At 42.1% G+C, this 27,115-nt stretch overlaps 3 protein-coding genes across 6 annotated transcripts in view; 2 read left to right on the forward strand and 1 right to left on the reverse strand.

Moving 5' to 3' along the window:
* Positions 1-27,115, forward strand: part of LOC114669326 (zinc finger protein OZF-like) — a 523,681-nt gene that overhangs the window by 279,001 nt on the left and 217,565 nt on the right. Inside the window, exon 2 of one of the 4 annotated variants that reach the window (XM_051921739.1) lies at positions 1,587-1,662. The exons of 2 other annotated variants lie outside the window; for them this stretch is intronic. The gene's annotated coding sequence lies outside the window, so the exon portion shown is untranslated. Of the gene's footprint in view, positions 1-1,586; positions 1,663-1,731; positions 1,920-27,115 lie in introns of those variants that run through there. One more of the 4 variants, XM_051921740.1, reaches the window with a different exon arrangement.
* Positions 1-27,115, reverse strand: part of LOC114669345 (oocyte zinc finger protein XlCOF6-like) — a 71,084-nt gene that overhangs the window by 18,881 nt on the left and 25,088 nt on the right. The gene's annotated exons all lie outside the window — the stretch shown is intronic.
* On the forward strand, positions 8,339-9,478 carry LOC114669341 (zinc finger protein 665-like). The gene is given in 1 exon segment (XM_051921741.1): positions 8,339-9,478. A coding segment is annotated over 1 exon segment (1,140 nt).

Genomic DNA, 27,115 nt, shown 5'->3' on the forward strand with positions numbered 1-27,115 from the left:
ACAAGTTTTGGGTTTGGAACTGTTTAGGGCTCAGCTCAATTTGGCCGTATTGGGTTGAGTCCTTGTTCTTATTATGGTTATTTTATTTCAATTAAACTGTAGACTCTGTTTGCCTATCCCGAGACTACTAATAGCCATTATTTCGGGTAAAAAGCCTTCTGGTGATACTTTTTCACTACGACAAACTTCAACTGATATAACAATTCTGGGACCCCAACAACACTGAATATTTAATCAAAGTAGTGAATACTGTTGACACACACAAATATAAAATGGCCTCCTTCTTCTCCTTGTCTGTTGGACCCTCCTTTCTTTCCCAAATTTATTTTTCACCTTATTTGATATAAAAAGTAATGAGTTAGTGTCAACGTGCTATGAACTGTCTGACCTAACATCAGTTTTAGCTAAGTGGATATTAAAAAAATCAAATGCCAACCTCCCAGCTACACATTTCTTTCACTATCTTCAAATTAGAAATTTTCTTAAACAGAAACTGCCCAATTTTCCTCACCTCGTACCCTCCACAATGCTGGAAAAAATACTGCTCAATTTCGAGGAATTAAACACCATTTACGCATTATATAAAATCTCTATTAGAGTCCCTACCTTTTAAAGATCCAAGAGGACATTGGGAAGAAGATCTCTTAATCAATATATCAGAAAAGGAGTGGAAGGTAGCAATGCAGAGAATTCACTCGAGCTCCATATGCACAAAGCATTGAATTATTCAACTAAAAATTATATATCGAGCCCATCTGTCTCACTTAAAACTGTCCAAAATGTTTCCAGGGCAGGATCCAACCTGCGAACGCTGCAACCAAACTCCTGCCTCACTGGGTCACATGTTCTGGGCCTGCACCAAACTAACATCATTTTGGACCAAAATGTTTAATTACCTTTCAGACAGCCTTGGGGTCACAATCCCTCCTAACCCACTAACAGCTGTGTTCGGTGTTCTTCCAGACGGAGTTGAATTGGAGAAGGACAAGCAAACGGTGATTGCATTCACTACACTTTTGGCTCGCAGACTTATTTTGTTAAATTGGAAGAATCCTAACTCTCCTCTGATAAGTCAGTGGGAAACCGATGTTTTATATTATTTGAAATTGGAAAAAATCAAATTCTCAGTTAGAGGATCTGTACAAAATTTTTTCAAAACCTGGCAGGATCTAATCAATAATAATTTTAGAATAAGAGAAATAAATATTACCGCATTTCATTCCCTTCTCTTATTTACATAGATATTTATTTCTCCCTTTCTTTGGTTTATTGTTGCCTTATTAAAAAGCCCTAAGCAATTCTCCTTTAGCTAAGCTCTCCTTCTCAGGGGTGGGGTTTGATTTGTCTTTAATTTTGTTTGGTTATAAATTGTAAATCTATTTGTATGGAATGATTGCAATAAAAATGAATAAATAATAAAAAGAAAATCAAATGCCTTTAGATCAGTTTTAATGGAATTGAATCCTGTTTTTATTCACAGACAGAAGGAAAATCTGCCATTTACTGCAACGTTTAAATGGATGTGAAAGAGGAGACGTGCAAGGCCAACATGAATATCATGGAGGAGAGGACCATACATGTTAAAGAGGAGGACTGTGAGTGGGAGAGTGTCCACCCAAAACAGGAGAGTCTGGACATTAAGGAAGAGGACCATGAACTGGGGTCAGTGAGTTTTAAAGAGGAGACTCGAGAGAAGTTTGGCAGCTCTGAGAGTGTTAAAGAAGATGACCCTCATTACGAACATCAAGATGGACCATTGACCGGGTTAGTCTTTTCTCATAACAGACACTCTTTATCTCCTGAGTCTTCTATCAATGTAAAATATGAATCATTACAATCTGACACAAAGACAACTGAAGAAATTTCATCTCCTAAAATTCAGGAAGGTCAACCACCACCTAAGACCTCATCTAAAACAAGTAAGTGAAAAATAAAAATGAGTGTACGTTTTAAGGTCAGGGTTTATGGGCCTGAAAGTGTTGTCTTGTGCTTTTTTTTTTGTTTTCAAAGAGAAACTTAAACAGGATTTCAATCTATATTAAACCCACAATAAAACAGCAATTTCATTTTGAAAGAAGACTTTTGGAGTGAGTTGGATGAAGTGATGGACAGTATACCCAAGGGACAGACAGTGGTGATTAGAGCAGATTTCAATGGGCATGTTGGTGAAGGGAACAGAGGAGATGAGGAGGTTATGGGTAGGTATGGTGTCAAGGAGAGGAATGAAGGAGGATAGTGGATTTTGCCAAAAGGATGGACATGGCTGTGGTGAATACGTATTTTACGAAGAGGGAGGAACAAAGGGAGACTTAGAAGAGTGGAGGAAGATGCACACAGGTAGATGACATCCTATGCAGTAGAGTTGATCTGAAGGAGATTGAAGACTACAAAGTGGTGGCAGAGGAAAGTGTAGTTAAGCAGCATAGGATGGTGGTCTGTAGGATGACAACGGAGATCAAGAAGAGGAAGAGAGTGAGGGCAGAGCCAAGGATCAAATGAAGTTGAAAAAGGAAGCCTGCAAGGTTGAGTTTAGGGAGGAGGTGAGATGGGCACTGGGTGATAGTGAAGAGTTACCAGACAGCTGGGAAACTACAGCAGATGTAGTAAGGGTGACAGCAAGAAGGGTGCTTGGCGTGACATCTGGAAAGAGGAAGGAGGAGAAAGAAACCTGGTGGTGAAATGAGGAAATACAGGAAAGTATACAGAGGAAGAGGATGGTAAAGAAGTGGGATAGTCCGAGAGATGCAGAAAGTAGACAAGAGTACAAGGAGATAAGGCGCAAGGTGAAGAGAGAGGTGGTGAAGGCTAAAGAAAAAGCCACAGCATGAAGTTATGGGAAAGAGTAGTAGAAGCTCGGTTAAGAAATTAGGTGATTAGTGAGCAGCAGGATGGTTTCATGCCAAGAAAGAGCACCACAGATGTGATGTTTGCTCTGAGGATGTTGATGGAGAAGTTTAGAGAAGGCCAGAAGGAGTTGCATTGGAGAAAGCATATGACAGGGTGCCTCGAGAGGAGCTGTGGTATTGTATGAGGAAGCTGGGAGTGGCAGAGAAGTATATAAGAGTTGTACAGGATTGCACGAGGGAAATGTGACAGTGGTGACATTTTTTCCAATGGTGATGGACAGCTTGACAGATGAGATTAGACAGGAGTCCCTGTGGACTATGATGTTTGCTGATGACATTGTGATCTGTAGCGATAGTAGTGGGCAGGTTGAGGAGACCCTGCAAGTTCAGTAGGAAAAAGACGGAATACATGTGTGTGAATGAGAGGGAGGTCAGTGGAATGGTGAGGATCAAAGAAGTAGAATTGGCGAAGGTGGATGAGTTTAAATACTTGGGATCAACAGTACAGAGTAATGGGGATTGTGGAAGAGAAGTGAAAAAGAGAGTGCGGGCAGGGTGGAGTGGGTGGAGAAGAGTGACAGGAGTGATTTGTAACAGACTGGTATCAGCAAGAGTGAAAGGGAAGGTCTACAGGACGGTAGTGAGACCAGCTATGTTATATGGTCTGGAGACGGTGACACAGGAGACAGAGCTGGAGGTGGCAGACTTAAAGATGCTAAGATTTGCATTGAGTGTGACGAGGATGGATAGGATTAGAAATGAGGACATTAGAGGGTCAGGTCAAGTTGGATGGTTGGGAGACAGAGAGGCGAGATTGTGTTGGTTTGGACATGTGCAGAGGAGAGATGCTGGGCTTAATGAGAGAAGGATGTTAAGGATAGAGCTGCCAGGGAAGAGGAGAAGAGGAAGGTCGAAGAGGAGGTTTGTGGATGTGGTGAGAGAGGACATGCAGGTGATGGGTGTAACAGAGCAGGATGCAGAGGACGGAAAGATATGGAAGAAGATAATCTGCTGTGGCAACCCCTAATAGGAGCAGTTGATAGAAGAATTTCACTACATTTTTACAGGTTTAGAACTTTGCTGTTCTTCCATTATAGTTTGTAGCATTATGTAAACATTCTAAAGCTGCTCTTTGTGAGAAGTGATAAACTTATAGTTGTAAGAAAAAAGTTTCTGAATCCTTTGGAATTCACTTTATTTCTGCAAAAATTCCTCCTAACATTATAGTCTGATTGTCAATTAAGTCCCAAAAACAGACGCTGACAATCCTCTTAAAGCTAATAGACTTCTTGTCATTCCTGACTACATTGTTTAAACCTGAACAGTCCAGTTTGTGACCCCCTGTCTTTACTAACTTTCTAATCCTCCTTTAACTCTAATGACCGCCACCCAACATTTTCTGCAGCTTCTGCTTTCCAGAGTTTTCAGTTCCTTGATGTCTCTGGGATTCTTTGAATAGTCGGCTGTCTTCAGGTAAAGCCAACAAATCTTTGGCTTTGGATTCTGATTGGCCAGTCTGGAACACCAGTTTTCTTCTTTTTAAGCCTCTCTCTTGTAGGTTTCTTCTGTTGTTTCAGCTCATTGTTTTGTTTCATCACCTGGCTTATATTAAGCTTTCATTATCCAGACATGGTCCAATCAGATTTCTTCCTAACAGTTTTTAACTTAGCGTTACATCGATAATGGCAACCAGTTCAGGTCCTTCAGAAGCTAAAAAGCCCAAACTATGTTTCTACCATGAGGTGTTAGCATTTGTGTCACGTGCTGTTTTACCTCCAAACCACCATGAAATGGGGACACACACATGGTGACAGGCCTTCAAAAGTCCCACACACCAGACCAGGGGCGACATTTTTAACACTCTGCACAGAACTGAATGTGAAAATATGAGTGTGCCAAAATAAACAGGAAAACGTGTACACCCAAAAAATCAGATTTATAAAACCTGGCGTATGCCCATTTCTAAATTAATTTTACTTTTTATAAATCGCAATTACTTTGTAAGCATTCACATATGAAGACTGCTAATCCATCTCATACATATGCTGTCATGATGCTGAAAACTTCATTAGCTGGTAGTGCAGCCAGACACGTCGAGACCCCACCACCTGCATTCAAGAATATCTGGCTTTGCTTCTGAGAGTGAAAGATCATACGTGGTATTATAATGCCTCTTCTATGTGCTCTGAGTTTCAGGAAAGGTGTAGGACAAAACTGTCTGAGCAGGCAGCCACCGTCACGTGGCACATGTAATGACATGATTGCTGTTGCAATGAATAGTTCAGTCCACATGAAACACAGAGGGGTCAGCAGGGTCACTTCACCAACAAGCAGTTCACCACGTACAGCACCATCTCGTCTGTCAAGGCTGTTTTGCCCCAAAATAAATGAATTGTGGATTGAACGAGGCCACGGAGACATGACGTTTGTCAGCTGCATCTTAGATGACTTGTGTATCATTGGACATGGCTGCAGATTGCCGTATTATGTTGTCAGAAACATGTTATGTGTGTACACCCACACTGTATGACGAGATGTAGTGCATCAGCAGTCAGTTAATGGTTTCCAGAACATCAGGCACAATGGAATGACACTTGGCTGAGATACTGTTGAGGTGTCGGCCTGCTCCCTAAGAAGTGAAAACACCTAGCTGATATAAAGTGACGAGAAAACAGAATTTCGTTAGTGCAAATACATATCATTGGTGCTCTTAAAGGAAACTAAATACAATCTGTTCATCATAGTCATCATTTATGAGGTGTAATGTTTGTCACTTCAACGCACCTTTTATAAGAACAACTCGGTGAAATGAATTATTATGCTTACGAGTCGTCATTTAGGTGGTTTGGCTTCATTTTTCTGCTTGATCAAGGGTTTCACTGAAATATTATGTATGCATCGGTCAGAGTTGCTCTAAATATACGTTTGTTCCCCTGTCAAGTTCTCATTTGTAAATCTCAACTTTTGTTTGGGAAGTTGCATTACACACATTTCGAGGTTCACTTTCTGCATACACAGGGTTTATAAATGAGGGCTCAGGACCGTCACTAGCCTACCAATAGATAGAAACTTTATGGACAAGAAGATGGAACGAGGAGGGGCAAGATCAGAATTATTGCAGTTACGGATAATTTTAAAAGTAGGAAAATTATTTGGCTTTGTAAAGAAACAATGGCTTTTTTTTTAATTTGAGACCTGGCCTTGGCTTCCAAACTTTTTCCCATGGAACGCATGGACATTGACAATCGTTAGAATAATCTGAATAATCTTGACAATGCATGGCCGTGTATTTCTGATTCTGTACACTAAGCTGAAAATGATGGTAATCGGAGCTTCCTATGCGGTGTGCAGAGTTGAAAATTCATTGCACACGCGCTCATTGCTGTCTCTCCGGTGCTAAACTGAGTGAGTTGTTAGCACTTTGATTGCACAGATGTGACTTGTTAGCATCCATGTCACAAGTCAAGCAAAATGATTGTATTACTATGCACATATCTACAGTACTGTGCAAAAGTTTTAGGCAGGTGTGAAAAAATGCTGTAAACAAATGGAAGTGTTAATCATTTATTTTCATCAATCAACAAAATGCAGTGAATGAACAAAAGAGAAATCGAAATCAAATCAATATTTGGTGTGACCACCCTTTGCCTTCACAACAGCATCAATTCTTCCAGGTACACTTGCACACAGTTTTTGAAGGAACTCGGCTGGTAGGTTGTTCCAAACATCTTGGAGAACTAACTGCAGATCTTCTGTGGATGTAGGCTTCCTCACATCCTTCTGTCTCTTCATGTAATCCCAGACACACTCGATGATGTTGAGATCAGGGCTGTGTGGGAGCCATACCATCACTTCCAGGACTTCTTGTTGTGCTTTACTGAAGATAGTTCTTAATGACTTTGGGGTCGTTGTCCTGCTGCAGAATAAATTTTGGGCCAATCATATGCCTCCCTGATGGTACTGCATGATGGATAAGTATCTGCCTGTATTTCTCAGCATTGAGAACACCATTAATCCTGACCAAATCTCCAAATCCATTTGCAGAAATGCAGCCCCAAACGTTCAAGGAACCTCCACCATGCTTCACTGTTGCCTGCAGACACTCATTATTGTACTGCTCTCCAGCCCTTCCACGAACAAACTGCCTTCTGCTACAGCCAAATATTTCAAATTTTGACTCCTCAGTCCAGAGCACCTGCTGCCATTTCTCTGCACCCCAGTTCCTATGTTTTCATGCATACTTGAGTCACTTGGCCTTGTTTCCACATCGGTGGCTGCAACTCTTCCATGAAGACCACTTCTGGCCAGACTTCTCTGGACAGTAGATGGGTGTACCTGGGTCCCACTGGTTTTTGCCAGTTCTGAGCTGATGGCACTGCTGGACATCATCTGATTTCGAAGGGTAATAATCTTCATGTGTCTTTCATCTGCTGCACTAAGTTTCCTTGGCCGAACATTGCGTCTACGATCCTCAACGTTGCCCGTTTCTTTGTTCTTTTTCAAAAGAGCTTGAAGAGCACATCTTGAAACCCCATTCTGCTTTGAAATCTTTGTCTGGGAGAGACCTTGCTGATGCAGTAGAACTACCTTGTGTCTTGTTGCTGTGCTCAATCTTGCCATGACATGAAACTGTCTTCCACAACCTCACCTTGGTAGCAGAGTTTGGCTGTTCCTCACCCAGTTTGAAGCTGTTTCTGTTTCAGTTAATGACTGTGTTTCAACCTACGTGTGACATTGATGATCATTAGCACCTGTTTGGTAGAACTGGCTGATCAGACACCTGACTAGAATCCTACAAAATCCCTGACTTTGTGCAAGTGGACCTATAAGAATTGATGCTGGTTTGAAGGCAAAAGGTAGGAACACTAAATATTGATTTGATTTAGATTTCTCTTTTGTTCACTCACTTTGCATTTTGTAAATTGATAACAATAAACAATCATCATTTATATTTCTGAAAGCATTCTTTGTTTACAGCATTTTTTCACACCTTTTTTTTTTTTTTTTTTTTAAACTTCCCCAGTACTGAATCCCCATTTTCACAAGTGGTTTGATGTGTTTTTCAATTCAATTTACCACAACTCTTGCTGCGTTGTTGAGGTCCCTGTTGCAACTGAAAATGTGTACCTTTGTTACTTAAAAATATAAATAATTTTAAGTAACATCTTAATGATATCTGATCATGCCATTCTGGAATGTAATTGAAAAATGTGACCAATAATCTTGTCGATTTGTGCCTACCTCATGTGATCTGTTTATTTGACTATTTTAACTTTTTGGCTCCTGTAATTGTGCTCATGTGGTGAGTAGTTGTAATACAGATGAAAAAAGTAGCATTTGGATAGACGGTCAACTTTTTTGATATATTTGATGGTGTAACAATGTCAATATTAGTGTAGTGTATTTAAAACTAACCTTTTTGTTTTTCTTTTAAACTTTATACAGGTATCAAACTTTACTGCTGTTTTGAGTGTGGGAAATGGTTTCCTAAAATGAGTAAACTTCAGATCCACCAAAGAATTCACACAGGAGAGAAGCCGTTTGACTGTTCTGAATGTGGTAAACAGTTTTCAGAGAGAAGCAGTTTTCAACGCCACAAAGTAATTCATACAGGACAGAAGCCATATGACTGTTCTGAATGTGGTAAACAGTTTGCACAGAGACGCCATCTTAAGAAACACCAAAAAATTCACACAGGAGAGAAGCCATATGACTGTTCTGAATGTGGTAAACAGTTTTCAGAGAGAAGCAATTTTCAACGCCACAAAGTAATTCATACAGGACAGAAGCCATATTGCTGTTCTGAATGTGGCAAACAGTTTTCATGGAGAAGCTGTCTTCTGCGCCACCAAAACATTCACCCAGCGGAGAAACCGTATTGCTGTTCTGAATGTGGTAAACAGTTTTCTGATAAAAGCTGTTTTCAGCGCCACCAAAGAATTCACACAGGGGAGAAGCCATATTGCTGTTCTGAATGTGGTAAACAGTTTGCACAGAGACACCATCTTAAACACCAAAAAATTCACACAGGAGAGAAGCCATATGACTGTTCTGAATGTGGTAAACAGTTTTCAGCGAGAAGCAGTTTTCAACGCCACAAAATAATTCATACAGGGCAGAAGCCTTATTGCTGTTCTGAATGTGGCAAACAGTTTTCAGCGAGAAGCAGTTTTCAACGCCACAAAATAATTCATACAGGGCAGAAGCCATATTGCTGTTCTGAATGTGGTAAACAGTTTTGACAGAGAAGCTGTCTTCTGAGCCACCAAAGCATTCACACAGGGGAGAAGCCGTATTGCTGTTCTGCATGTGGCAAACAGTTTACAGAGAGAGGCAATCTTTATAAACACCAAAGAATTCACACAGGAGAGAAGCCGTATTGCTGTTCTGAATGTGGCAAACAGTTTTCAGCGAGAAGCAGTTTTCAACGCCACAAAATAATTCATACAGGGCAGAGGCCATATTGCTGTTCTGAATGTGGCAAACAGTTTACACAGAGAGGGCATCTTCAGAAACACCAAAGAATTCACACAGGAGAGAAGCCATATGACTGTTCTGAATGTGGCAAACAGTTTTCATGGAGAAGCAGTCTTCTAAGCCACCAAAGACTTCACACAGGAGAGAAGCCATAGGACTGCTTTTCACAGAGAAGCTGATATCTTGAGAGACATCAAAGAATTCATATAAGAGAGAGAGAAAAAAACTGACAAACACCCCCACCTTGTCCACAGATGAACACAGTACAATATGCTAAGCAGCAGAAAATGAATTAGAAAAAAGGTTTGATGAAAACAAAAAAGAACAAATTGGGGAAACCACAAGTAAAGTGGTAAGTACACTGCCCACCTCTAGCAGTCTCCTGTGGGCACAGAACTTACCTATGCATGGCTTATGAGGGGCAAACTAAGACCAAAAGTTGAACACCTAATCATAGATGCACAAAACAGGGGCTTGGACACACAGTGGTTCAGATCATAAATAGAAAAACCAATTGCAAAAAATACTACTGTTCTACAATATTAGCCTGGTGAATTTCTATTGGGAAAGTATCTTAAATTTTAGGTGTGTAACAGCAAAAGGCCACCTCACCAATATATCTATACTAATAAAAGGCAAAGCCCTCACTGACTGGCTGACTGACTGACTGACTCATCACTAATCGTCCAACTTCCCGTGTAGGTAGAAGGCTGAAATTTGGCAGGCTCATTCCTTACAGCTTACTTACAAAAGTTAGGCAGGTTTCATTTCGAAATTCTACGCGTAATGGTCAAAACTGGAACCTGTTTTTTGTCCATATACTCTAATGGAGGAGGCGGAGTCATGTATCGCGTCATCACGTATAACGCCTCCTACGTAATCACGTGAAGTGAAAACAAGGAAGAGATTTACAGCACGAGTCAAACGCGGGAACGAAGGTAAATGACGTTAATTGTTGAGTGTCTTTTAATACTGTGTAAGCATACATATTAACAGATGTGCAATTTAACGTGTGCATTTAAGGGGTGATTTCTCAGGATTAAAGCTCGAAGTGATCACTCGAGTGAAGGCAGCTTCACAAAAAAAACAGATCCTTAACAAACTGTTATTGGTATATTTTCCCTCAATTTTAAAAGGTTTTCTTTTCTTCTTAATAAAAATTTAAAAGCAGAACTTCGCTGGTGCGAATCGCGGGGATTTGAGCGACTGACGCATACAGACATATTCATGAGTGCAGGTACTTCGGAAAGAAAGCACCATGTAAACCTAAAGTTTAAATTAAGTTCATATACCTACAAAAGGTTGCCATTGATTTCAGGCAAGATTGCTTTTCTCCTGTACAACTATACGTTGCATTCTCAAGAGTGTGCTTGCACGGCTTGGTCATATTACAACCGGAGTGCTGAACTGACAACGTGATATACAAACAGAACAATCGTAAAAACAGGATTAAATAAAAAGGCTGCTTCCATTGGCAAAGCAATGAAAAAGGAAGACCTTAAATGACGTTCGTTTATAAAACAGCGGAGAGGCTGTGTGAAGTCAGCTTCACAAAAAAACAGATCCTTAACAAATTGTTATTGGTAGATTTTCACTCAATTTAAAAAGGTTTTCTTCTTAATAAAAATTTAAAAGCAGTACTTCGCCGCTGCAAAGCACGGGGATGTATAGATAGATAGATAGATAGATAGATAGATAGATAGATAGATAGATAGATAGATAGATAGATAGATAGATAGATAGATAGATAGATAGATAGATAGATAGATAGATAGATAGATAGATGTGTGTATGTATGTAGATATGTATATGTATATATATGTGTCTGTATGTGTATATATATATATATATATATATATGTATATATACATATACACATACTGACACATATATATACATATACATATCTACATACATAAACACATATATCTATCTATCTATCTATGTGTATATATATATACATATATATATATATATATGTATGTGTGTATATGTATGTGTATATATATGTATATATATATGTGGATGTGTATATGTGTATATATATATATATATATATATATATATATATATATATCTATATATATATATATATATATATATATATATATATATATATATATAAGTACATATGTTTATGTATATATATGTTTACATAACCTGTTTAACACACTACTTCTCCGCTGCAAAGCGCGGGTATTTTGCTAGTAGCTGATATATGACAATATATCTTTAACACTACAGACAAAGGAAATCACAGCAATCCACAAGAACAATAATGAATTGTCGTTTCAGGCCATCACTTAAGTATAAACTGAAGTGTGTGATGTCAATACGAATTACAAAATTTAACTAGAGAGTTAAGTGTCTGACTCTCAGTAATATAGAGCTCAATGCCTTTGAGTGTGCTGAGGCTTCACAAAGCCTCCTTTAATGGCTCAATTCTGCTCGGTGTTTCAAACTGCGCTCCACGTTTCATTAATCAGTGCACATGTCTGCTCAGCGCTTCAAATCATAATTCATCGAACTACGTTTGCAGTACATAAGGCATCACGAGATTTCATAAACTCAAAAGAACTTTCAGCAGAAATGAATGTTTGTGTGAAGATCAATGCATTTTGAATGATTGTGTCGATAATATTTAGTGAGAAGAAACAAAACTATAAATTATACATCATTACAAGTGCCGACTGGTAGAGTGTACAATGCTCTACTGATAAATCTAAGACCACCTTCAGTATTACGGGTCACGACACGTCTCTCTCTGTAATACTCGCATCTCATAAGTGCCCCTTCTTTGGCTCTTTATCATTAATTTATCTTCTCTTTATATATAAAAAGATCAGCTAAATTGTGCAACGTTTGCATGCAACCCTCATTTTTCTTCAGAACTGTGCATCATATTATATATATATATATATATATATATATATATATAGAGGGTGGTCCAGATCTAATTATGAAATTTTCATTACGCTATACCTTAAGTTTATTACATAGAGAATTTCAAATGAATGGAGGGCAAGTGGGACATTACATGGAAAATCAGTGAATTAATTCAATCAAAGTCCATTATCGTTTATTACAAGATATATCGAACAATTCTGTTGTCTTGTATTGTTTTCCTGCATTGCATTAAAAGTTGCATAACTAGATCTGGACCACCCTGTATATTCGTTTATATGTGCTTCGCTACGGGATAGCAACAGGAAAAATGTATTCTAAAATATACAGAGTGACAGTATACTGTGCATCTGGAAAGTATTCCCAGCGCTTCATCACTTTTTTCCACATCTTGTTATGTTACAGCCTTATTCCAAAATGGATTAAATTCATTTTTTTCCTCAGAATTCTACACACAACACCCCATAATGACAACGTGAAAAAAGTTTGCTTGAGATTTTTGCAAATTTATTAAAAATAAAAAACCTGAGAAATCCCATGTCCATAAGTATTCACAGCCTTTGCTCAATACTTTGTCGATGCCCCTTTGGCAGCAATTCCAGCCTCAAGTCTTGTTGAATATGATGCCACAAGCTTGGCACACCTATCCTTGGCCAGTTTGGGCCCATTCCTCTTTGCAGCACCTCTCAAGCTCCATCAGGTTGGATGGGAAGCGTCGGTGCACAGCCATTTTAAGATCTCTCCAGAGATGTTCAATCAGATTCAAGTCTGGGCTCTGGCTGGGCCACTCAAGGACATTCACAGAGTTATCCTGAAGCCACTCCTTTGATATCTTGGCTGTGTGCTTAGGGTCGTTGTCCTGCTGAAAGATGAACCGTCGCCCCAGTCTGAGGTCAAGAGCGCTCTGGAGCAGGTTTTCATCCAGGATGTCTCTGTACATTGCTGCAGTCATCTTTCCCTTTATCCTGACTTGTCTCCCAGTTCCCACAGCATGATGCTGCCACCACCATGCTTCACTGTAGGGATGGTATTGGCCTGGTGATGAGCGGTGCCTGGTTTCCTCCAAACGTGACGCCTGGCATTCACACCAAAGATTCAATCTTTGTCTCCTCAGACCAGAGAATTTTCTTTCTCATGGTCTGAGAGTCCTTCAGGTGCCTTTTAGCAAACTCCAGGTGGGCTGCCATGTGCCTTTTACTAAGGAGTGGCTTCCATCTGGCCACTCTACCATACAGGCCTGATTGGTGGATTGCTGCAGAGATGGTTGTCCTTCTGGAAGGTTCTCCTCTCTCCACAGAGGACCTCTGGAGCTCTGACAGAGTGACCATCAGGTTCTTGGTCATCTCCCTGACTAACGCCCTTCTCCCCTGATCGCTCAGTTTAGATGGCCGGCCAGCTCTAGGAAGAGTCCTGGTGGTTTGGAACTTCTTCCACTTACAGATGATGTTGGCCACTGTGCTCATTGGGACCTTCAAAGCAGCAGAAATTTTTCTGTAACCTTCCCCAGATTTGTGCCTCGAGACAATCCTGTCTCAGAGGTCTACAGACAATTCCTTTGACTTCATGCTTGGTTTGTGCTCTGACATGAACTGTCAACTGTAGGACCTTATATAGACAGGTGTGTGCCTTTCCAAATCATGTTCAGTCAACTGAATTTACCACAGGTGGACTCCAATGAAGCTGCAGAAACATTTCAAGGATGATCAGGGGAAACAGGATGCACCTGAGCTCAATTTGGAGCTTCATGGCAAAGGCTGTGAATACTTATGGACATGTGATTTCTCAGTTTTTTGATTTTTAATAAATTTACAAAAACCTCAAGTAAACATTTTTTACGTTGTCATTATGGGGTGTTGTGTGTAGAATTCTGAGGAAAAAAATGAATTTAATTCATTTTGGAATAAGGCTGTAACATAACAAAATGTGGAAAAAGTGATGCGCTGTGAGTACTTTCCGGATGCTCTGTATATAATCCTTGAGCTTAATGTCAGTAGCCATCCCCCAGTTTATGATAAAGATACACAAATCTTTGTATGGAAGTGTGCGCTTCACAGTTCCAGCGGTGTGGTGTTTGGCTGTTGTGCGCATGCGCACATAGGAAGCTGCACGCGAGGCTGCGAGGGAGAGAGATTCACGGTTGCTCCTGCAGTGCCGACCCTGGCGTGCTGGTGGAAGGTAGTGTTTTTTAAATTTTGTCCAAAATTATTGATCTTTTCGTGCAAATTAAAACAAGAATGATGGATTTCATTATTAAATGAATAGATCAAGCTTGAACTGTAACAATTTAACTTATAGTAAGTAAAAAATGTTTGATTTTGTTTTTAGGATTTTATCAAGTTTCTGAATAAATTTTCTTTTTATACATGTTTGTTCCCTTTTATACAATTTTAAAACAAAGGCTAAAAATTTTCTGGAGCTGCACCACCACTAATTTTAGCGATGAGCTGCCACAGCTTCAAAACATCACATATATTTGTCTCTTATTCAGTGCGCGCAAGAACATGCAGGTGGCCAGTTGCTGTGTGCTACAACATGCTGGCGGTGATCAACGCACATTTTAAAAAAAGAAAGAGACAAATATATGTGACGTTTTGAAGAAATCCTTTTATGACGTGATTTACCTTTATTTATTTACTTTCTTCCTACAGCGTTAAGTCACAAGTAGTGTGCAGAGGTCATGCTCAAAAAATATGTGTAATGCCATGAAAAGTGCCTGCTGACACTTTGGTACGCAAGCAATGGTACGAGAATGCAGTTAGACTTTTTTTGGGGGCACATACAGTCGATTCTGCTTAATCAGACCACATCGGGACACGATCATTTTGGTCCTAATAACCGGCTGGTCTGATTACAGGAACACGCCCTATACATGTGCAACCAAGACGGGACGTGCTATAAGTAACATATTAAAATGTCATTATGACTTTTATTGTGCTGCACACGCGTATGGCGAACGTACAAACAAGAACTACGTACATGTACGGATGCTTACAACTTTGTTTATTGAAAAAGAAATCTACAAATTCTTTGAAACGATCTGCACGACACTCAGCATGCGAAGCACAATAAAAAACATTTGAAGAACTTGTCGTCTAGTGTGATCTGACGCATTCGGTTGACGCACTGCACTTGAACAAAATCACCACAAACATCTAACAAACATCAGTGGGACTGCCTTCATTTCCCTCCTGCATGAAATAGTAGCGCAAAGTTTCAATGCATTTCCTGGCATCCTGTGTTGTCACTTGTGTCTACCACACTACTTGGTCGCTTATTCCAAGTGGCTATCGTTCTTTGTGTAAAGAAAAACGTCCTAATGTTTGTACGAAATTTCCCAATTGTGTCCCTGTGTTCTTGATGATCATTTTAAAGTCACCGTCTCGATCCATTGGACTGATTCTCTTCATCATTTTAAACACTTCAATCAGGTCACCTGTTACCTGTTAATCTTATTTTGCTTAAACTGTAAAGGCTCAGCTCTTTTAATCCATCCGTCTTCCAACCCGCTATATCCTAATTACAAGGTCACGGGGGGGGGGTCTGCTGGAGCCAATCCCAGCCAACACAGGGTGCCAGCCCACTGCAGGGCACACACACAATAGGGACAATTTAGGACCGTCAATCCACCTGACCCGCATGTCTTTGGACTGTGGGAGGAAACCCACGCAGACATGGGGGAGAACATGCAAAGTCCACGATGGGAGGACCTGGGAAGCGAACCACAGGTCTCCTGACGTGCCCTTATTAATGTACTTGCAGACATACTTAATAGCAGTGACAGAACTGCAATTTTCAATATTGATATGGACGTTAAATGTCTTCAGCAGGACGGGATTAAAAGGTACGATCCATCTATTGGTTATTTGCCCTGCCTTTCCCTTCACATTGATGGTGGCTCTTCTACCACCATCTGCAGGCTGTCGTCTTCTGTGTTCAGGGTAGCCATTAACAGCTGTAGAGGTTTCAGTCTGGAATTTTTTTGCCAAGTGTTTAGTGCAGCGTCCATCCTTAACGCAAGGAGAGTTCTTATTAAGAGAGCCGTCTGGCCCATGGACCATTTGTTTAATCACAATTGAGTGAAGCTTTGGGGCTAAGGTATGATGATTACGTCATCTATCTGGTCGGGTCGTATCTTGTTTTCAAGACAGACTAAGAGATTTGGAGTGTGGAAGGTCTCGTTGTTGCCATTCGATGGTGTACATAAAACCTTTTATTAATAAAGAAGGATCATTTTCTGTAATTTCAGATGGAAAGCTCTACTGATCAAATCGTATCTGTCCTGAGGAACACGGTGGGGAAATTAGTTTTGCTTTTAATTCAGGCCACAGAGGGTTACAGGTAAACGTAATAAAAAGTTCGGTCTTCCTTAATTTTGAACATAAGTCATGGCGTCTTGTGTACACTTGTGCCTATACCAGGGCCCGGCTGTGCATGAAGATGGCAGGATGACCAACGTCTGAAGCGTTCTCGTCTCCTCACAGTGCGTCCCGTAGGTGGATGTAACTTTTCCTGCTAGCAGTTTTCTTTGATTTTTGTCTCTCACATTTGACTTTTTCCATACATATCCACCCAGAACTGATTGGTGATTCCCATCTGTTTATGCTTCTGGTCCAAAACTTCCAACTTTATCGTGTTTTTGATCAATCAAAGTCATTCTGGGCCACCACACCTCTAAACTCGTCTCATTAAATGGACTCCACGTGTGCTAAATTTGAACTGCAATGAGCTTTTTAAACGTCATTAGCTTTGGGTTCACTTTTTCCAACCTTCAGTGTCAGTTTGAATGACTTATTCAATGTGGTCAACAATTCTCTGAAAATCTGCGTATCTTTAGTTGTAGGAGACTGAGTTTGTTCATTATTGGGACTGACATGAAGATACGACCATGTTTTATATGGGAATTAGACACAAAGAGAGAGAATTCCTAGGGGTTCACATACATTTTACTTTGACTGTATATAAGCTCTTCAGAAGCAGTGTGGAGGATCCTAGGATTTAGCACTCATGAAATATCACTGGTGGTGCTACACCTTACCATCCACTTAGAAAATGGACAACGAGTATATTTAACAGCACAGAATGCAGCCGATGTTGTGGTTGATCCTCGGCACACAATCATTCTCTACCCTCTTCATCACTGTCCTGACTTCCTCCTTGCTAATCCGTTGCACTTCCTGATTCACTATCTCCACATCATCCAACCTCTTCTCTCTCTCGTTCTCTTCATTCATCAGCCTCTCAAAGTACTCTTTCCATCTGCTCATCACACTCTCCTCACTTGTGAGTACGTTTCCATCTTTATCCTTTATCACCCTAACCTGCTCCTCATCTTTCCCAGCTTGGTCCCTCTCTATAGCCCACTGGTCCTTTTCTCCCTCCTTAGTGTCCATCCTCTCATACAACTCATCATATGCCTTTTCTGTAGCCTTCGCCACCTCTCTCTTCACCTTGCGCATATCTCCTTGTACTCTTGTCTACTTTCTGCATCTCTCTGACTATCCCACTTCTTTTCCATCCTTTTCCTCTGTATACTCTCCTGTATTTTCTCATTCCACCACCAGGTTTCCTTTTCCTCCTTCCTCTGTCCAGATGTCACACCAAGCACCCTTCTTGCTGTCACCCTTACTACATCTGCTGTAGTTTCCCAGCTGTCTGGTGACTCTTCACTGCCACCCAGTGCCTGTCTCACATCCTCCCTAAACTCAACTTTGCAGTCTTCCTTTGTCAACTTCCACCATTTTATCCTTGGCTCTGTCCTCACTCTCTTCCTCTTCTTGATCTCCAGTGTCATCCTACAGACCACCATCCTATGCTGCTTAACTACACTTTCCCCTGCCACCACTATGCAGTCTTCCATCTCCTTCAGATCAACTCTTCTACATAGGATGTAACCTACCTGTGTGCATCTTCCTCCTCTCTTGTACGTCACCCTATGTTCCTCCCTCTTCTTAAAATATGTATTCACCACAGCCATGTCCATCCTTTTGGTAAAATCCACTATCCTCCTTCCTTCATTCCTCTCCTTGACACCATACCTACCCATCACCTCCTCGTCTCACCAACATGCCCATTGAAATCCGCTCCAATCACCACTTTCTATCCCTTAGGTACACTGTTCATCACTTCATCCAACTCACTCCAAAAAGTCTTCTTTCTCACCCATCGCACACCCAACTTGCTGTGCATATGCACTAACAACATTCATCATCACACCTCCAATTTCCATCTTCATAATCATCACTCTGTCTGACACTCTTTTCACCTCCAAACACTCTTGACGTACTGTTCCTTCAGAATAACTCCTACTCCATTTCTCCTCCCATCCACACCATGATAGAATAATTTGAATCCACCTCTGATCCACCTGGCCTTACTCCCCTTCCATTTAGTCTCTTCACACACAATATATCAACCTTCCTTTTCTCCATCATATCTGCTAACTCTCTCTCCTTACCAGTCATACTGCCAACATTCAAAGTTCCTACCCTCAGTTCCACTCTCTTTACCTTCTTCCTCTCCTCCTGCCTCTGGACACGTCTTCCCCCATTTCTTCTTCTCCTTTGGCAAACAGTTGGCCAATTTCCACCAGCACCCTGCTGGCTAACAGTACTGGTGGCGGTCGTTGTTAACCCGGGGCTCGACCCATCCAGTATGGCAATTTGTATTTTTGTCCGCATATTGATTTGGGAATATTTTACACTGGATGCCCTTCCTGATGTAACCCTCCCCATTTATCCAGGCTTGGGACCGGCCTGAAGAAACACACTGGCTTGTGCATCCCCTGTGGCTGGGTTCAATATCTCTAAACAAAGTGATGCTGCTAAACACCTCAAGGAATGTTCTGCTACAGTTTGAAATGAGACTATCATGTCTCCGAAGAAGTCAATCGAGGCTTTGAATTTGAGTCTTCAAGACCTTAAGAACAACCAGCGTATCATGGGAGGAGTTACAGTTCTCTTTGCAGAAGACTTCTGTCAGACTTTGCCCGTTATCCCAAGAGGAACACATGCTGATGAGGTGGATGCCTGCCTTAAGTGCTCATCTATCTGGAGTGAAGCTGTCACTGACCCTCAATATTGCCACCTTTTTGTTCCAGGATGGAAGCACAAGATATTCCCAGCTACTGCTGGAAGTGAACAATAGTTCCTTACAGACTACAGACAGCGCTATTGCAATAAACATTGACGATTTGTGCACCTCAGTTCAAGATCTGAATGAACTTGTTGCTGCAGTATACTAGGGCATGCCTTCAATTCCAGTTCAACCTCTTTCATGGTTTGGGGAACATGCTATCCTCACTGCAAGGAACAACCATGTTGATAGGATTTATCAATTGGTGCTCAAATTATTTGACATACTGTACATTTCAATAAACACCATTTTAGAACACAACGATTCAGTTCATTCCGTTCTCCTACAGGATTTGTAAATTCCATTAAACCTCCTGGCATGCAGCCCCACAACTTAGCATTGAACGTAGGAGCACCGATTATGTTTTTGATAAACCTGAGCCCACTCAAACTTTGCAGTGGTACCCGTCTTCAGGTCTGTCAGGTTTAGAACAACACCATAGAGGTGATGATCACCACGGGATGTGGCACTGGTGAGAGGATTTTAACGCCTCGCGTTCCTCTAATCGTGACGGACATGCCCTTTCAATTCAAGAGATTACAGTTCCCGGTGAAGCTTGGCTTTGTGGCATCAATTAACAAGACCCAGGGGCAGACACTCAAGTTAGCAGGGGTCGATTTTCGCTCATCGGGCTTCTCGCGTTGTCAGCTTTACGTCTCTTTCTCCCAGATTAGGTCCACAAGAAACCGATGTGTCCTCGCCCAGATAGCAAAACCAAAAATATTGTATAGCAAGAGGCCCTCGGAGACCCCCACGACCCTGTAGTTAGGATTCAGTGGGTTGGATAATGGATGGCTGTAAGAGACCTTTGGATAGGAAACCTATCAATATAAATTCTTCTCAAAACAAATTTGTCTCATTTCCCTACTACACGGGCGGAGCTGCAGGGGACAGCAACTCTCATATACAGTGCATCCAGAAAGTATTCCCAGCGCTTCATCACTTTTTCCACATTTTGTTATGTTACAGCCTTATTCCAAAATGGATTCAATTCATTTTTTTCCTCAGAATTCTACACACAACACCCCATAATAACAACGTGAAAAAAGTTTACTTGAGATTTTTGCAAATTTATTAAAAATAAAAAAACTGAGAAATCCCATGTCCATAAGTATTCACAGCCTTTGCTCAATACTTTGTCGATGCCCCTTTGGCAGCAATTCCAGCCTCAAGTCTTTTTGAATATGATGCCACAAGCTTGGCACACCTATCCTTGGCCAGTTTCACCCATTCCTCCTTGTAGCACCTCTCAAGCTCCATCAGGTTGGATGGGAAGTGTTGGTGCACAGCCATTTTAAGATCTCTCAGAGATGTTCAATCGGATTCAAGTCTGGGCTCTGGCTGGGCCACTCAAGGACATTCACAGAGTTGTCCTGAAGCCACTCCTTTGATATCTTGGCTGTGTGCTGTGACAGACGACCGGCTATGGACTCCGGTCGCCACCCCCAGGCCGCTAGGAGGAGCCCTCCGGACAGCATATTTGTGCCCCGAGTTCCAGCAGGGCCTCATGGACTTTGTAGTGTTGTGACACAGCCCTGCTGGATACCTTGGGGGCCGCCAGGAGTCGCTGTAGGGGGGCTAGTGGGCTCTGGCATGCCCTATAACCCGGGAGTGCATATCAGTCACATGACTGGAGGAAGTGACGTGCTCCCGGGATAAAGAAGAGGACTGTTTGCCCTGACCCGGAAGCAAATGGACTTGTGGGTTGTGCCCAGAACCACTTCCGGGTCAGGAGCTATAAAAGGACTCTGGGAAGCCCAGAACACTGAGCTGAGCTGGGAGGAAGGTGGGCTAAGTGTCTGGGAGTGGAGGATTGTATTATTAGAGAATAGTGTATTGGTTTTATGAGTGTAGTGTGGAGAGTGCTTGGTGCACGGTATTATAATAAAAAGAAGTATTATTATACTTTCACCTGGTCTGAAGAGTGGTACCTGAGGGTTCAAGAGGTGGACAAGCGCTTCATCTGTTACAGTGCTTAGGGTCATTGTCCTGCTGAAAGATGAACTGTCGCCCCAGTCTGAGGTCAAGAGCGCTCTGGAGCAGGTTTTCATCCAGGATGTCTCTGTACATTGCTGCAGTCATCTTTCCTTTATCCTGACTAGTCTCCCAGTCCCCACAGCATGATGCTGCCACCACCATGCTTCACTGTAGGGATGGTATTGGCCTGGTGATGAGCGGTGCCTGGTTTCCTCCAAACATGACGCCTGGCATTCACACCAAAGAGTTCAATCTTTGTCTCCTCAGACCAGAGAATTTTCTTTCTCATGGTCTGAGAGTCCTTCAGGTGCCTTTTGGCAAACTCCAGGCGGGCTACCATGTGCCTTTTACTAAGGAGTGGCTTCCGTCTGGCCACTCTACCATACAGGCCTGATTGGTGGATTGCTGCAGAGATGGTTGTCCTTCTGGAAGTTTCTCCTCTCTCCACAGAGGACCTCTGGAGCTCTGACAGAGTGACCATCGGGTTCTTGGTCACCTCCCTGACTAAGGCCCTTCTCCCCCGATCGCTCAGTTTAGATGGCCGGCCAGCTCTAGGAAGAGTCCTGGTGGTTTTGAACTTCTTCCACTTATGGATGATGGAGGCCACTGTGCTCATTGGGACCTTCAAAGCAGCAGAAATTTTTCTGTAACCTTCGCCAGATTTGTGCCTCGAGACAATCCTGTCTCGGAGGTCTACAGACAATTCCTTTGACTTCATGCTTGGTTTGTGCTGTGACATGAACAGTCAACTGTGGGACCTTATATAGACAGGTGTGTGCCTTTCCAAATCATGTCCAGTCAACTGAATTTACCACAGGTGGACACCAATGAAGCTGCAGAAACATCTCAAGGATGATCAGGGGAAACGGGAGGCACCTGAGCTCAATGTTGAGCTTCACGGCAAAGGCTGTGAATACTTATGTACATGGGATTTCTCAATTTTTTTATTATTAATAAATTTGCAAAAATCTCAAATTTTTTCACGTTGTCATTATGGGGTGTTGTGTGTAGAATTCTGAGGAAAAAAATTAATTTAATCCATTTTGGAATAAGGCTGTAACATAACAAAATGTGGAAAAAGTGATGCGCTGTGAATACTTTCTGGATGCACTGTACATACTGTACTGTAAGTCCATATATGGGACATTAGATCATCCTGCCTTAAGTTACACAGAGAGAGATACCTAATACTTCAAGTCCAGTGTGATCTTGAGAGCCTGAACATGTGAATGAACTCATCCTACTTAGAGCAGTTAGATAAAAGGGAATATAACTGAAAAACTTAATAGACAAAAAGAAAAGTTACATTAACGTTTTCCACTATAGCCCCCATTACACGCTTTGAGAATATCATTTGTATTCTTGCAGATGCTTCTCATCTTTGAAGGTAACTCAGCGTATACCACATTAGTACAGGCTGGTCCAGATCTAACTATGCAACTTTTAATGCAATGCAGGAAAACAATGCAAGACAAAAGAATTGTTTGAAATAACTTGCAATAAACAAATGCAAGGCAGGTGCTGCCATCTATCGGCAACAAAAATATTTTTTTGTGAATTCTCTATGTAATAAACTTAATAAGTTATAGCGTAATGAAAATTGCATAATTAGATCTGGACCACCCTGTATTTAGCGGCCCGATGTCATTTTCGTTGAAATGCTTAAACTCTTTTTTGAATTTTAACTTTCTTTTTAAAATAAATAAATAAAAAGTCACAATCGGGAAATGAATTTTGCACCCCTAAAGCATCACGTCTGTCTTTCGTACCACGCCAAAGCCAAACTGACCAATCAGATTGCTCCGAGGGAGCACACACTCGAAGACGGACCGACAGTATTGTTTTATCACACACTCGATAGACGTATATTAAAGGAAAGCTGACACGAAAAGGTCGGCCTGACAGCGGCGCGCGCACACACTCAAGTAAAGAAACGGCAATCGCGTACACGAGAGAACGGCGCCACACAGCACGCATCATGTGACACGCCTCCTCTATCTTCCCAAGGATACACAGTCTCTCTGAGCTCCAAGTACAGAATGAGGAGTTGACTCCAATGGCCGCCAGTAGAGTCGAGCTGCAAACCCCCAATCTGGTTAAGATTACAGTTTGGGGAAGCGGGTTATTTGACTCAAATTAACGACGACTGTCTATTAAATCAACTGTACCCACTTGTTAATCCAATGTGGAGGCGCCGGGTTGTAGAAATACCCCTCTGCCCACCCACTCTGGTGTGTTTCACAAATCTGCAAAGTTGTTACCAGGCATTGAGATGAGGGTCTCAGATGCTATAAAACCCAAAAGTCATGTGGTATGAGTGTTCAGCTGTACGAGTCAGCCAATCGGTACTCCGCTGGCAGCGGTCATGCAAGTTAAGCACGAGCTTACCAAATACAAATGTCACTTGAACATCTCTCCAAGGTGTTTGCTTCCAGTTTTTTGTCAGTCGAATGTGACAAATTGTGACGTGAGAGGAATTTGGAGTCTTTTCTTTATGGAGAGATAGTACTCAAGTTGGACCCTTCTCTCCATTACCTTATGCCAAACCTAATCCACCTGTGGAGACCCCTCGTGTCACCCTCTGCCTTTCCTTTGTTTCAGGTCCATTTTTACATGAAGGACACCATCACGTCTGTCTTTCGTACCACGCCAAAGCCAAACTGACCAATCAGATTGCTCCGATGGAGCACACACTCAGAGACGGACCGACAGTAGTGTTTTATCACACACTCGATAGTCGTCGTATATTAAAGGAAAGCGGACACGAAAAGGGCGGCCTGATGGCGGCGCACGCACACACACTCAACTAAAGAAACGGCAATCGCGTACACGAGAGAACGGCGCCACACAGCACGCATCACGTGACACGCCTCCTCTTCTCTTCCCAAGGATACACAGTCTCTCTGAGCTCCAAGTACAGAAGGTGGAGTTGACTCCAATGGTCGCCAGTAGAGTTGAGCTGCAGACCCCCAGCTCTCCTCCTGGTTACAGTATGGTTAAGATTACAGTATGGGGAAGCGGGTTATCTGACTCAAATAACGACGACTGCCTATTAAATCAGCTGTACATACTTGATAATCCAATGTGGAGGCGCCGGGCTGTAGAAATACCCCTCTGCCCACCCGCTCTGGTCTGTTTCACAAAGCTGCTAAGTTGTCACTGGACATTGAGATGAGGGTCTCAGATTCTATGAAAGTCTTGTGGTATGAGTGTTTAACTGTCCAAGTCAGTGGTCATGCATTTAAAGAAATAAGTTAAGCGCGAGCTTAGCAAATACAAATGTCACTTGAACATCTCTCCAAGGTGTTTGCTTCCAGTTTTTTGTCAGTCGAATGTGACAAATTGTGACGTGAGAGGAATTTGGGGTCTGTTCTTTATGGAGAGATAGTACTCAAGTTGGACCCTTCTCTCCATTACCTTATGCCAAACCTAATCCACCTGTGGAGACCCCTCGTGTTACCCTATGCCTTTCCTTTGTTTCAGGTCCATTTCTACATGAAGGACACCACCACAGTAATTGCTCCTGAACTTCATTCCTCCATGTATATATTTGCTCCATCACCAGACACCTTGAGCTCATAGAGATGGGGAGTCCTTGCATAAACGTCCCTGATTTCAGGGATTCTTTGCCCATTCAGTCTGTGGTGCCCGACCTCGATACTAAAGTCTGAGAGGAGGGGCGGTTTACACGTGTTGGGGTTGGGTGGGAGTCGCCAGATATAAATAGAAGAAACGGACAACAAAAATGGGGGCTGCTGGTCCTGACTTGTCTAACATGATTGCAAACTGAAAGCTTGGGTTATGTCACCTGAGGACGAATCAAAAGAAGTCATTCAGGAAGTATGAGGGGGAGTCAAGCTAAAGTCAGAAAGTGGAACGACCCCTTCACAAAACTTCTCAATGCACTTGCACCACCTGCCTGGCAGTGTCAGGATTCCAGCAGAATAAAAGGTTTCGTCTCATCCTTGCCACCACTTGTACACCACCTGGCAGGTGCCACATGTGCTATTTGCCCCGTTGGCAGTTTGCAGCTCCTTAGGGTGCATTTCAAGAAAATTTATGACCTTTAAGGGGGTGTCATAACACGGACAGGATGGTTGGTGCTGAAGACTTTAAACCGGAAGAGAAGAGAGAGAGACACTGTGTGGTGGTGCCAAGGGAAGCGACCAGGTAGCGCCAAGAAATACACCTGCTGGAAAAAAGTATTCAGCGACACAAGGGAGACCCATCTCTATATTGGTTTCGCTGACAATACTTCAGACTGGTAGGACTGACCCTTTTTTGTTATCAGCTCGGCGTATTCCGGGAGGCTTTCGCTTTGTCCAAGAACAGTAAACCTATTTGGAAAACTGGTTTCTCTTAAACAAGAACATCTCGCACCCTAAGCTGGGAAAGGTGGTTTTGATGCTATTTTATGCACTAGTTTGTTTGTTTTCTGTGAAATATGTACGTGTATACTTTTTCCCTCTTCTTTATTTGTGGTATTGCTTACAGTTTAATGCTGAGATACGACATGTGATGAGAGGTCAAATAAAAGGATGAACGTTGGTCACGTTGCCCCAAAAGATTTTCGATATCAAACTGCTTAGCTCCAGCGGTTTTCTGATTGTGCCGCAAACCGGGGTTTAGTTGTTCTCCCGGGGCAGCGGTACAACCCGAGTTATCGTCACTACTGAGAATCACCCTGAAAGCCACCGTCTTTTCTTTACAACTCCCCACTCGAGTACGTGAGGTGCAGTAAATGGGACACATTGCTGTCCGCCTCTTCTGGTTGGTCTTTAATCACTTGAGGGACCTGCGATTCTAAACCGGGCAGCTGCAGGTTCAATTCAGGCAGTTCATGGTGGGCATATCACTAGCTTAACATTTAGATTTATATGGCTGCATTTGTCCAGACAACGAGGTGACGGGAAAGAGAACTGATTGGGGGGGCTCAGTGTAAGAGCAGAGCGTAATGGGCTCGGGTGGACACACACACACACACACACACCCACCCATGTTCTTGTCTAAGCTAACACTACTGCCATTGGGGTTTAATGAATTAACTTGGCGACTCCACACCGTGGCGTGTACATTATACACAAAGACAAGTGTGGTGAACGTCAGAACGACAACACGAGCTTCATCCTCGCTGGTCTTTAGTTCTACTCTTTGGCCATCTTTTCACTTTTATTTCTGGTGAACTATATTTTAAGCTTTAATTTTGATTTGCAAAAAAAAACAACTGGTGGAACACTGAGATGGCAGAAGGTTCAAGAAAATTAGTCAGGCCGAGTTAGAACTGGTTAAAGAACAAAAGGCCTGAACATTATGGGGGAGTTTGGCCCCACAACACTGCATCCTATTAAACTCAGAGCTAGACAGGAGCTCAATTTCTCTTATGCCATCCATTCCACCCAAAGACCACAGTGTGGAGCAGTCTGCACACCCACATTAAATCAAAAGGGGCCACAAGTAGCAAATAAAAGGTGGTCTTACTGACAAATAAAGGCTAAATACAATGGCGTGTGGCAGAGACAACAAGGAGACAGAATCCCAAACACTTTACTGCTCAGGTCTTAACTCTGCTCCACAGAAGTAGCTCTGGTTAGCTATGACCACAGCCCCCTCTCCTTCTCCACCAGCTGAGCTCCCATCAAGTCCACTCCTCGATTTCCAGCTCATCTCGATTCTGCTCAGCCGGGCCTTTATAGCTCCAGAGCAGGTGTAAAAGATCTAGTGCCACCCGTAAGTATTCACATCTCACACACTTACCTGCCTGGAGCCCAGAAGTCCTCAAT

This window comes from Erpetoichthys calabaricus (assembly GCF_900747795.2).
Source record: "Erpetoichthys calabaricus chromosome 1 unlocalized genomic scaffold, fErpCal1.3 SUPER_1_unloc_22, whole genome shotgun sequence".
NCBI lineage: Eukaryota > Metazoa > Chordata > Cladistia > Polypteriformes > Polypteridae > Erpetoichthys > Erpetoichthys calabaricus.